We start from the raw sequence: 13699 nt of genomic DNA, 5'->3' as shown, positions 1-13699 counted from the left end.
ATATAAGGCAAATGTTACTTTTGGTGTGCCTTCTTGAACCTTCTTTTGATTGTAGGGCTTGGTGAACTTGATCTAAAATGAGTCTTTAAGAGAAAGCATAACATGCTTTAGATTTCCTGTGCTAGGCAGGGGATTGTACCTTGTGGTTTAAATGATCTTTTCAGACCTGGGCTTCTGTAGGATCCTTTTTCACATAGATGTGCAATGTGACTTTACTGCAGATTTTTTGGGGGTGGGGGAGGAAACGTGGAATGAGTGCTTATGTGTGTTTCGGTTTAACATTAGAAGATTAAAAAAAAATCCAGGGAAAATTCTGCTTTTACAGTTCACCTAAAAGATGTGTGATTGGTTATCAATGGACATGAGCTATTATTTCAATTTAATAAAATTATTTTTTATTTTATTCTGTTTCAGGAACAGCATCTGTAGCTGTTGCTGGTCTCCTTGCTGCACTCCAGATAACTCAAAATAAACTGTCTGATCATATAATACTCTTTCAGGGAGCTGGAGAGGTTAGTTTATCTATTCTTTTTTTTCATTGCTATGCCATTTTTTTTTTTGACAAAAAAGGTGTTTCTGTGCCATATTTCTAGTTTGGCCAGATATTTATTTATTTATTTGATTGGCTGTTTGCCTATTTATTAATCTTCTGCTGCTTAGGGGCAGCAGTTAGTGGAGCCCCATGTCTTAAATGACCTTAGATTAGAATTGTGTGGATGTGTGGTTCAAATTGACAAGATTCTGGCCTGAGTATTGCAATGCAAACCCCGCCCTGTCTGACGTCACTGGGCATGAAAAATGGGTGAGGCTTACATTGTAAGATTCTGACTTGCTGGTCTTGACTCCTGCACTAAAGGTGGTATTCAGCAGGTTCTGACAGATTCTGAAGAACCGGTAGCGGACATTTTGAGTAGTTCAGAGAACCAGTAAATACCACCTCTAACTGGCCCCGCCCCCATCTATTCTCTGCCTCGCGAATCACAGCTGATCAGGAGGGAATGGAAATTTTACAGTATCCTTCCCCTTACATGCCCACCAAGCCATGGCCACCAAGCCATGGCCACAGAACCGGTAGTAAAAAATTTTTAATCCCACTACTGTCTTGCACCCACCTCCTCCTTTGGTGGTGCTCGCTGGACAGAATTATTTTTAGTAAGTCAGCTCAGCCAGATTGAATCCAGTGGTCTTTCTGAAATGAATGAGGTCAGTGACTAGACGAACTCTAGATTCGAAATCTTATTTGAATTCCATGCAGACAAGATGCAATTTATAAATATTTTAAAATGCAACAATGCCAGGGATTATAAATAGTTGAAATGCATTTGTAGCCATATCAATGTAGGCCATTTGTTATTGACCCCACAATTAGATCCTCAGTGCATTAAAAAAATAAATAAATTAGAAACCGTTTCAGTTTATTCCCCACATCCTGAGGAATTTGTACTAACAAGCTGAAATTTCAGTGTGTGCACAGGAAAATAATCCTTAACCATGGGACCATATATTTATACTTTTATGTTTGAGTGGCTTTGAGTTTTTATGTCAGGTAACTGAAGGATTACTTTGGAAGTCAAAATTGGTTATGCATGAGAGCCAGTTTGGTCCAGTGGTTAAGGCACCAGGCTGCAAAATGAGAGATCATGAGTTCAAGTCCTGCCTTAGCCATGAAAGCCAGCGGGGTGACTTTGGGCCAATCACTCTCTTTAGACCTAACCTACTTCACAGGGTTGTTGTTTTGGAAAAAATAGGAGGAAGGTGTTGGATATGTTTGCTGCCTTGAATTATTTGTAAAAACAGTAACATGAGATATGAATCAACAAATAATAAATAAATAAACAAATGAACCTCAATATAAGGAATACTATCTACATATCTGCATCAGCAGAAATACTCTGACCCATTTCCATTTCCCCCCTTTTAATAATTTGGTTGCGAGTAAATTCTGTTTAAGGAATCAGAACAACAGACCATGTAGTATAGTGGTTAGATTTTCAAACCAGGACCTGGGAGAACCAGGTTCAATTCAAACATGGAGATTATCAGATGATTTTTAGCTCAAGTTCCTTCTCCTGCCATTTTTGAGAAGTAAATGAAAAGTGCCCCCTAGTATAGTGCTTTAAGCTCATAAAAATGCAAGATGTAGATGCAAAAAGTAATTGGGGACTTACTTTCTTTGTTTATATGCAGATGAAGACGTTTGTCTGATTAATGAATAAGCAGGGATCTTTTTCTTCATAATTTGTGAAACTTGGGTCATGAGATGTTTTATGTATATTCTGAAACTGTCAGAGTCAAAATGAATTAAATGTACAAAAATAACTAACACTTTGTGCCAGAAGATTTTTTATTGAGGTTATTAAAAAAAACTATGTAATGTCAGCATTTGTAGACGTTCCAAGACCATATAAAATAGGTACAGATGTTAACTCATAAATAATGCATTGTTTAGTCTTGTTATTTAAATAATCCCTTTCAATTCTGAAGTAAAAACTCTCTAAAGTCATTTTTTCCCCTAAGGTGAGCAAATAAGCATATTCATTCTGCTGTGAACTGCAAAGAATCAAAGTTGCCAACTCAAATTTCCAGTCAAAGCTGATTTCAAAGGGCACGATGAACAATTCTAATGTATCACTAAGTCATTTCATTTTAAAAAAATTGCACAGCCTGTGTTGTCCAAACTGAAGGGGGGGTGAATGTGAAAGCCGAAAGAGATGACGGATACAAATGTCCTAACCTTAACAATTAGATGGCTTACTGATGTTTTGCAGTTCATCTTTTGTTGATCTCTATAATGTGAAATGGGAAGGGGAAAAGGCTAGGTTGGAGGCTATTATGGAGATTGTCTGTAAGTGCTGCCAGACAGATGGGTTAGTCCTATAGCTTGTTTTGGTAATGCACTGTGAATTTTTTAAAAAAATCAAAATGTCTGTGAATATAGTTGTCTAATGGGTATGTGGTTTGCACAGGAATGAAAATATAACAACTCAGAGTGGTGCACAAGCATTAAAAAGGGGAAGTGATGTATATTTTCATATAACTATATTTGCATATGTATAAATATGTATGTAGATGGGAAGAACTGAGTTGATTTTGTGTGTGTGTGCGAGAGAGAGAGAGAGAGAGAGAGAGGTAGGTAGGTAGGTAGGTAGGTAGGTAGGTAGGTTATATTCTATTATCTATATACTAATTCTTTCTTTTCTCATCAGGCAGCAATGGGCATAGCCAGTCTTCTCATTATGGGCATGGAAAAGGAAGGGACACCTAAAAAAGAAGCCTTAAAAAAGATCTGGATGGTTGATTCAAAAGGATTAATTGTAAAGGTAATAGCATTTTCCTTTCTATTACAAACGCACATTATGGTTTATTTTCTAGGTATATTGAATAATAACAGCAGAAGCAATGTACACTCAAAGCTAGTATATCTTTCTCTGTACACTTAAACAAGTTACAATTGGATACTATCTCGAATGGGGTAATAATAATTATCCATTGGGATAATAATATTGCCATTGAGAATGTGGTAAGTTTCTTCGAAAAACTAAGGAAGTATTTAAATTCCTATTGCAACTTCAGATTTAAATATCTACACATTATGTGTATAGATACATACATGGATACACATCATGAATATCTTATGTTTATAATGAACCTAAAGTTGTTTATTAAAATAAGCAAAGAAATGCTGATGTAAAAGATACAGTATTTTCCTGCTGATATTTTCCTTTACCTATGCCAGACCTCTACATAAACTTCAGCTGTGTTGCCTCAAATAACTTTTATTGCATAGCAATAAGAGCAGAGACCATGTCCTCCATGCTGTGGTTTATTATGATATCAGCAGTGGTTAGACATTCAGAGTTGCTCAGAGACCTGACAAGGCATTCTTACTGCATTTCTTCCATATGCTAGACAGAGCTAAGACAAAACACATGTATATCTCAAATGCTAAAATAATAAAGGGAGTTTAAAGTAATAATTTATTCAAATCAGCATTTCCATCCTCAAAAGAAAATGTTACCGGATTTATTTATCTTCTCCCTTACAGTAGGTTGTACTGGAAACAAAACATAAACTTAGAATTCCTCTTGGATTTCCGTGCTTCTCTTAAAGGTTCATATGATGAATAATGATTTATGTTACTGTTAGCCATATGAAAGTGTGATCGCTCAGTTGGGATTGCGTAGCTGCTGGGTTGAGAAAAATGAAACTTTGAATGGGATAGATTTTCATGGGGCTTTATCAAATGGGAAGATTATTATATATTTGATATCTATCAAGAAGATTTCCTTAATAACACTCTGGATAACTGAGATGTGCTGAAGGATTTATTGTAATCGCTATTACTCACGCAAGATTACTGTAAGGAAAGGATACTGCAAGATCATTGTATTCAATACTGTGTCCATCTATTAGCATCTATAGTTCTAAGTCTGTTGTTTTTTACCATTTCTTAGAGAGTTTGTGATTGAAATTGGGCAATGAAGAATATTAACTGGGAACAGAAGAGGAGCGTTTTAAGCAAAGAAGGGCCATATGTTGTAGCTTGATATGAGTGACTAAACTAATTGGCAGGAATTATGTAAGCAGCATACAAATCCCAGGGGGTCTTAGAATCTAGAACAAAGAAACAGGAAAGCAAGTAAGGAGAGGGGAGTTGAAAGTTTAGAGGTGTTTAAGTTTAGTCTAAGAAGATAAGGTGGAAAAACATTGTCAAGTGACAGAGAAAAGGCACATCTACTCTAATTCCTTTACCGCAGTCCTTTTCCCTAAGGAAAGCAGTATCAACCATACGAGAAAAGATTAAAAGCTGAAAGAAGGAAGTTCCAGTTAAAAGGAGGACAAATTACACCTAAAACTTAATTTGTAGATGTAAATTCAGAGTTTGTGCAGTCATTTTTCAAAGGTGGGCAAATTCCCTTCTCAGGTTCAAAGCAAATAGTAAATTAAGTGTAATTACTGACAAGTCTTTTGCGGCCAGTATCTTTAAAGGCTCTAGAATTCTGTAAATTGGCAGTCTCCAACATTCCCAACATTTCTGCCACCAGGGACCGGTTTCATGGAAGACAGTGTTCAGTGCCTAAATAAGGAAGAGAGAAGGTGGCGGAACAATACCTAAATTCTGCCCTCCAAATAAATCAAGTATGAGTCAAGAAAAGTGACATATTGGAGGTTTTGTTGTTAGCCACATGTCAGAACTATGTAATCCCTTGTGGTCCCTCTGCCACCGATAATACATTGCCTTCTGTTCTATAAATAACAAGACTTGTGGTTGCTGACCAGGAAGAAACAGAGAAAGAGAACAAATGCAATGATCTCTCTGTGGGTACGGTTATTTATAGTATAACATAGTTCTGGGGCTGCTTTAAAACCCTGCTGTTGCATGGTTAAGCTTTATGTATGTAATACGTACCTGACACATCTACTATACCAACTAGAAGAAAAATTAGTATCTTGCATACATTTTTTCAACTATATAGTTAAAGGAAACATAATCCTGATGGCTTGCAATTCATTTTAAATTCCATGAAATATATGTAATATACTGTATATAAAAATATATAAAATAAAATAAATTTTAGAAAAATATATAAAGTTTTATATGTGTGTGTGTGTGTGTGTGTGTATTGTGTCACAACCCCTGATATGCCCAAATATGGGAGGGAACACACTGCTTCCCTTTTCTGTCTTTCGGCTCACTCCAGGAGACCATCCAGGCAGAAAACCATATTTTTTAATGTTGCCTGATAAAGGAGGAGAGCCTGTGGCTTAGTGGCTAATACATCTGCCTAATATGTAATACAGCCCAGGTTCAAATCCCAGTAAGGGTATGGCTAGCTGATGAGAGCTAAATAGCTTGAAATAGATCTATAGTAGTCTCCCTTCATTTAATTATGAGCAAAAATGCAACACAAAATGGTTTTCCTGGAGTGAGGCTGAAAAGCAAAAGGGAAGCAGTATGCTCCCTCCCACATTTGGGCATACCAGGTGCTTTGACAAACACTTTATATGTGTGTGTGTGTGTGTGCACGCGCATGTACTCTCACACACACACTTCCTGGACTTCATATGTATTGGATCTGATAAATGTTCTCTGCTTCATTTGAATGATGGTGGCACTTAAGATTTTTTTTAATGATTTTGGGTTGCATCAAGAATTCAGATTTATAGCTACGGGATTAAATTGCTGGAGGCAGGAAAACTCTTCCCCCACCCTCCAGAATTATTTGGGATTAGGTATGCTTTCTGTGTGGAGGAAAACTCCCACATATAACTGCCGCCATGACTGAAGCAGATTCAGACAGTTTCCAGGCCTGAGGCAATGCATGCTGTCCTTGTGAGTCAAACAATCCTCTGCTGTCATCTAAGGAACTTGGAGAGTGTCCAATCTTTAAGGGAAAATGAAAGATAGCCTGGATATAAAGAGATCAGGGGGAAAATGGTTCTCTCAAAAGGGTTTGCAAGCAGGGAGGTGGCATTTAATATTTTTCTCAGATGGAAAAATCTAAAATGGACAAATAACTATTAGTTGTGTGGCCAAAGCTAAGGGCACACTAGGTTACATGTCTTCTGGGAGTTGACACGTGTACTCCTTAGAGCTCTTGTCTGGCCCAGCCAGATATTCTGGCCCAGCACGTTTTCCTCTGTTGGAGGTCTTTCTATCATGTCTCTACATTTTCATACCCTCTTATCGGCACCAGGTCCATAAAACTAGTTGAATCCTATGAGGACAGCCATGTTTCTAAAATGCAGGTTGGGAAATTTTTAATGACATTTCATCAAACAAACTTCGGAAAGTTTTCAGTGTCACTGAGTACAGAGTATCCCAGAAATTTAGAGGTCTATAATCCCCTCAAACTTTCTGACTAGACTTCTAAATGTGATTTAAATGCTTGTTAAAATTCTTTGACTATAATATATATTTAATGGATGCCATATGTTTTGGAGTTTATAGGTTTATTGATGAGAAAGTCAAAGTCAAAGGGACACTAGTATGTTTTTAAAGGAAGACTGAACATTTTCATTAGAACACGGAATAAATTTAAAATTGCATTTTTAACCGGTAATCTCATTTTTTAATTTAGGGTCGTGTTTCATTAACACCTGAGAAAGAAGTGTTTGCTCATCAGCATGAGGAGATGAAAAATTTAGAAGACATTGTTAACAAAATAAGACCAAGTGTTCTTATAGGTAATAAACGATCTGTATATCACTTCATCAACGTTTGCAGTTTCATTTGATATTTATGTCTCTCTATGTGTATTCATATGCACACATACATATGTATACCTAGATACTGGATATGCATATATTTTAGAGAAATTGGTAAAAATATTGTCATCTTTACGCATAAGAACAAATACAGCAGGGGTGTCCAAACTTGGGAACTTTAAGACTTGTGGACTTCAACTCCCAGAATTCCCCAGCCAGCATGGCTGGCTGGGGAATTCTGGGAGTTGAAGTCCACAAGTCTTAACGTTCCCAAGTTTGGACACCCCTGAAATACAGTAATTCTTACAGTTTTGGAAAGTAGGTAAGGTTATAGATTTTTTTGAATTATACTGTAAGTGATGTGTGAATAACATATGACCTCAAATGTATTTACATGTAATAGCTTCTTGGGCAAACGGTACAGTGGCCTAGTGGTGAAGATGCTTGCCTCACACTCAGGAGACTGAGAGTTCAATCCTACGCAGCGACAGATGTTTCTCTATCTGCTGTGAACTCCACATAGGCGTCAGGAAGGGCATCTGGCCCGTAGATGCTCAGTTCCACTCAGTTGTCCTTACTCCACCATGATAAAAGGGATTCATAGGGTCATAAAAAAAGAGGGCGGGGAAAGCTTTTTAAAATTGTGTGCAAATAGACTAAAACATACAATTTTTGTAGACCCATTTCTATAGTGAAAGATCAGATATAGTATTTTGTATCCCATGCTATGTAATGCTCAGTGTTGAATATGAAAAGGATATATTTCTTTGCATGTTGTATTAACCTAACAGTGTTCCATAAGCAAGAAAAAAATGATCAAATATGATATGATTGTTTAAAATCTTTGCTTGAAGAATCAGGAATAAATAAGTTATCTCATGTTTCCCCAAGATTTTCATTAATTCCAATCTCAGTGACAGCCATGCATGGTTTATTACTAGACACTGCTCGGGAAAAAGACTTGTTATTGTTGGAGCAAGAACAAACATTATTTTAACAAATCTAGCCATAAAGCATCAGTGAGATTATTTTCTAATTTATTTTGCTATGACTAGGAATGATTGTCATTGTACCGTTTGCTTTTTAAAAACAAAAGTCACATTAATTAGTAAAAAAAAGTAAGACGATAACTTTTGGCAAGATCAGTTTAAAATTATGGGGAGCTTTGAACTTCATTTTCTGTAAGAGTTCTAAGTTGTCAGAGCAAGGGTGAAAAAAGAATAAAACAAGATTATATGTTCAAGCTGGTGATACTTTAGCTAAGACTATAAAACTCTTTGGGTCTGTAGCATTTGTTAATTAAATTTATTGCACCTTTATTTATTTTTTGTCAAAGGCAATGTCCTGATATGAACCTTTTAAAAATGTTATTTTTTTACATTTTGTTTGAGCACTGATACAGTTATTCAATTAAGATTTTATGCAAAGAAACCAAAATGCTGATAAAATATGTTTGGCCTCCTACATATATGTTCATCTATCTCAATCTCTCTTCCATTAATCTTTTCTTTTTCATTATCTTAGGATAGATATATGCAAACATTTCATGAATGGATTTAAGAAACCTTAAAACACATTGTTTTGAAAAATGAAGTCCTAATTTCAGAACACCTTATTATTATTTTATAACAACGAACCAGATATCATAATCAACAACACATTAACAACACTTTAAATAATTGGACTCATGAAGCAACTTCAATAGATAAGAGTAAAGGGATTATTCTTGGAGAGTAAGAGTTTGGATAATTGTTCAGTTGAAAGTTGTCATTTGTTTCTTCTCTGAATCATGTTTCTTATATAAAGATATTAAAATATATATATTTATAAAGCAGATTGATAAAAAGATCTCTGTGCATTGGAAAATGTTTTTTCAGGATAATTTCAAAAGGTAAAAATGTAGGCCTATGAAAGTTATCAAACTATCAGAATGGTTATATGAGCAAATATCTCATCAGATATTTGCAATTTGATTTCAAGTTTGTCTTTTATTTCCATCAAAAGAGAAGGAAAAAATGCTGGATGTCTTTAAAAAACCAACAAACAGCAATCGAGATTAAGTGGTGATGTTATCTGGATTGTTCTTGAAAGTCTCATAATGAAACAAGTGCATAGCTCATTAAAATCTCATCTGAAAATGGCCAAAATTGTAAGGTTTCCAATTCTGAAGTTTGTTCTCAACACGATCCATTAGAAGCTTTCCTTGCATCAGTTTACTTGAAATGAAAAAGATATAGCACAAAGTAGTTTAAGAGCCAATATTCCAATGAAAATACTTCCAACAATGTCAGGAATATTTCAGAATACTTTATTTTTTGTTTGAAAAAAAAAAGCCTTCCTTGTAAAAACGTCTATATTTCTCAGTGGGAGGATTTTATTACCATATTCAGTGAAACATCTGAGTGGAAATAAAGAAATGCATTGGCCAATTATGGAGCCTGCCTTTCACTAGAGGGCTATGACATTTGTTCAAGAATAAACTGGCATACTATTTTAGATTTTATACTCTCACAAAAACATTTCCAGTTACAGAAAACATAGTGGTGGTAAAAATAATGCCTATATATCAAAGTTGCCATATTTACTTTAACAGCCAGTAATTCTGGGAGTTTAAGTCCACATATCCTAAAGTTGCTAACATTGAGAAATAGTGCACCATGGTAATGCCTAATCTATATTCTTTATTTTCCGGTTTCCTTTGACACTGGGAGGAGTAAACATATTGTGGTAAGGGTGAAGATGGTAATGATGCTACATGTAGTAATGTAATTTAAAATGGCCCTTCTGTCTTGTCATTTTTATCTTTTTTTAAAAAATGGAGTAGAAATATAATTTAATGAAATTGTTTTTCAATACATTTGCAGAATATTCTTTCAGAGTGATGGATAAATATTGTACATTCCGTAACATTCTGTTATATCTCTGTCTGGCATAGGAGTTGCTGCAATTGCTGGTGCATTTACAAAAAATATTATCAAGAGTATGGCTTCCTTCAATAAACGGCCAATAATTTTTGCACTCAGTAACCCAACTAGCAAAGCAGAATGCTCTGCTGAAGATTGCTACTACCTAACCGAGGTATTGGGGTGGGGTGGGGAAGAATTCTATTTAAATTGATTATACTTTTTGTTGGCACATTATTAGTGTATATATTCATACAATTGTCTCTCTGTGTGTATTTATTTCGGCAGTTTTCAGACTTATTTGTGGGTGTTTTTAACAACATTTCTCCATAATTTCAATTTCACTTGGAATTAAGCTAGCCTTTCAGTAAAATTATATGGCCAACATATTCAATTAATAGAATATTTCGTGTATATTCAGGAACTAGTAGAATATATTTCTTCCCTAATATCTGTCACTAGTGAGAGAAATAAAAAGTTGCGACCATTTTAATCTTTCAGAGAGATGCTTAAGTTGCAGTCTGGCATGCTGCAAAACTCCTCAAAATTGCGGTACTACAACAATTGACTTTCACTGTAAAGTTTCGAGTTCAGATTTGTAACATAAAGATTGCTGCTATGTTAAAAAAAATGGAATTGGCTACATTTTACTAGGGATTCAGAAAACTTGTTGGTGTTCAGAACAGCTGTTTGGATGATCCTGAAACAAAAGGGATTTGCCTGTGCAGGGAAGGAAACAGAAACGTTTGAGCAGAATGAGATGTGCCTCACACAGAAAGTGATGATAACTAGGAGGAGAAGAGGGAAATTACTGGAGAGGTGTCAGTTGGAGGAGTGGGCTAGGCTAGTAGAATATGTGATGTTAGAGGATTGAGAGCAGGGCTGCAGGAAGGCTTGGGAAAAGACCAGGGGTGGGAGATGGGAATGTTCTAGAATAGCGATGGCTAACATTTTTGTTGTTGCGTGCTGAAACAGCGTGCCCGCACCCATAATGCAATGTACGCGTGAACCCCCCGCAACCCTCCCACCCACATGTGTATGCAACCCCCTGTGCTCCCCCTCCCCCTTTTTGGCTTCCAGGTTGGTTCAGTAGGCTTGCCAGGCCCCAAACGATGTGCAATGGGTGCGCCTCTCCCGTGCATGTACTCTGCTTCCCATGCATGCACGTGTACATCCCCTGCATGCACACACCCCCCCATGCATGTGTGGCAAAGACCTGAAGATTAGCTGGCCGGCCGGAGGCGCACATGTAAGCATGGTGGAGCTGGGCTGGGGCAACGGCTGGCGTGCCCACAGAGAGGGATCTGTATGCCACCCATGGCATGCGTGTCATAGAATCGCCATCATAATTCTAGAGCACTCTCAGTGACTGAGAGGAGAGATGGAGTGACTGTATTGAGAAGATGGGGGTTAGGTAGCCAGAGCTATGTACTACCAAAGTAGTTACTATGCTACCTTTGGACATTGGTGGTGGCTGAGGGGAGGGATAATACTGGAAAGATGGAGATAGTGGTCATAAGTTGAGGACTAGCTATTTATGTGTAAATACATACAAAATGTTGCATGTCCTTTTTGCTTACTGAAAAGTAAGAATAAGGATGCACTATAGGAATGGAGGAGTAATGCAAATATTTTTTTAAAGCAGATGGAATATGGTTCCATCTGGTGGCTGGAAGATCTAAAGATGCATCAAAATTATCACTCTTCCATTAAAACATGTAAAACAAGCTTTAATTGAGCAAGTCTCCTTTTTAAAAAAATGAAGACAACAACTTTATGCTCATTCACACAGAAATAATTGATCTTAGTGGAATTTCTCAATAAACCTATATTATAAACCATATTATAAAATTTAAATTAAGATTCTGGGCTTGTTCCAGGATGAGCAGTATCACATTCACCAAATGAAACATTCACCTGTTCTTCTCAGGTAACTGTGCAGCAAAATACTCAAAATAGATTTTCTGGACATGTGTTTCATTTTTGCACCATTTGGAACAATAGTTATGAACAAGAACAGCTTTAGAAAGCTGTAAGGGCATCATCTCAAACTGAGATGGCAAGATTCAAAAGCGTTGTGTAGAAGATAGAATTTCACCGGAGGCTTGTCAAGTAGATTTTCTGTGAAATAGAGACGATTCAACATACGTACACACATGCATAGACAGAATGATCACAACATTCATCCATAGTTGATTGTGGATGAAGAGAACTTGGAAAAGTTCTCCCAGATGCTTTTTTTAAGGAGAAAGAATTAAAAACTATGAAACATAGAAAACTCATTCTTGTTATCTACAGTTAGACGAATGTGGACATTATAGTAAAAGTATAGAAAGGTTTCAATCTAATATGAAACTTGCCAAGGTATCCAGAAGAAACCATGTTATAGACATATAACATCAAATAATAGGTATTTTGCTCTTCCTGTAGTTTATAATATAATCACTTTATAAAAGCATTGTTATCTACACGAATATTTCAATGTGTGTTCATCTTTTCCCATCAAACAATGCTTCTTCAATATTATTATTTTTTCTATTCAGGGACGAGGCATTTTTGCGAGTGGAAGTCCTTTTGATCCAGTCACTCTTCCAGACGGACGCATGTTTTATCCTGGACAGGGGAACAATGCCTATGTATTTCCCGGAATTGCCCTAGGCATTGTTTCATGTGGAGTGAGAAACATAAGTGATGACATTTTTCTCCTTACTGCAGAGGTATTCATTATTCTTTGTATATATAAATGGGAATGCAGGTTGCCCCATCACACACCCAACCACCGATTTCCTTGTTTGGTGACCTTTCTAAGTTAACAATAGTTGAAAAAAAAGTTTTGCATTTAAGGCTGCTGCAGTGTCCCATGTTTCCCATTTGGATGCTTTACACCTGGAATGCTTTTACAATTGACACAGTGTCCTGTGGTCACGTGATCACCATTTGTGAGCTTCATAACCGGTTTCCAACAAGTAGAATTAATGGAGAAAGCAAAAGTGAAATTGCAAATTGCAGTCACACACATGATCTTGTTCATTTACAACAAGATGGTATAAAATGCAGTCCAATGGCAACAGGTTTCCTCGTAGAAAACATCACTTTTGGCAAACACATATTGTAAACATTTTTCTGGCTTCTTCCTTGCCCATGGTTCTTTTTCTCCCTAATATATTGATTAATACCACTATAAAATCAAAGATTGCATTTTTAAAATAAGTTTGAAAAGTGGTCCTGATTTTGCTTGTTTCTATTTGTAACTAAGAAATGTGAATACATTTATTTCTTGACTGGTTGTCAGTGGAGAAGTCTATGGGGATATTTGTACAGGGACTATGGAAAATCTGAACAAGAATCTAGGGTTCCTATAATGTATAGTATTATAAAAAATAGGTAAAGGTTTCCCCTTGTCAGTCGTGTCCGACCCTAGAGGGTGATGCTCATCTCTGTTTCTTAGCCGAGGGAGCCAGCATTGTCCAAAGACACTTTTGTGGTCATGTGGCCAGCATGACTGTATGCCTAGGTCCATGGAACACTGTTACCTTCCCACCAAATTGGTACCTATTCATCTACTCACACGAACTGGTAGGTGGGCA

General features: G+C 36.5%; 1 protein-coding gene across 1 annotated transcript in view; it reads left to right on the top strand.

Annotated features, from left to right (window-relative positions):
* The window catches only part of ME1 (malic enzyme 1), a 111467-nt gene that overhangs the window by 92507 nt on the left and 5261 nt on the right, over positions 1-13699 (top strand). The window contains exons 8-12 of the mRNA XM_081945721.1: positions 415-512; positions 3207-3320; positions 7083-7188; positions 10145-10287; positions 12656-12829. Coding sequence (XP_081801847.1) covers positions 415-512; positions 3207-3320; positions 7083-7188; positions 10145-10287; positions 12656-12829 — 635 coding nt within the window. The remainder of the gene's footprint in view (positions 1-414; positions 513-3206; positions 3321-7082; positions 7189-10144; positions 10288-12655; positions 12830-13699) is intronic.

The sequence above is a fragment of the Natrix helvetica genome (assembly GCF_964273705.1).
Source record: "Natrix helvetica genome assembly, chromosome: 2".
In the NCBI taxonomy this organism is placed as follows: Eukaryota; Metazoa; Chordata; class Lepidosauria; order Squamata; family Natricidae; genus Natrix; species Natrix helvetica.
This window is presented reverse-complemented; position numbering and strand designations above follow the sequence as displayed.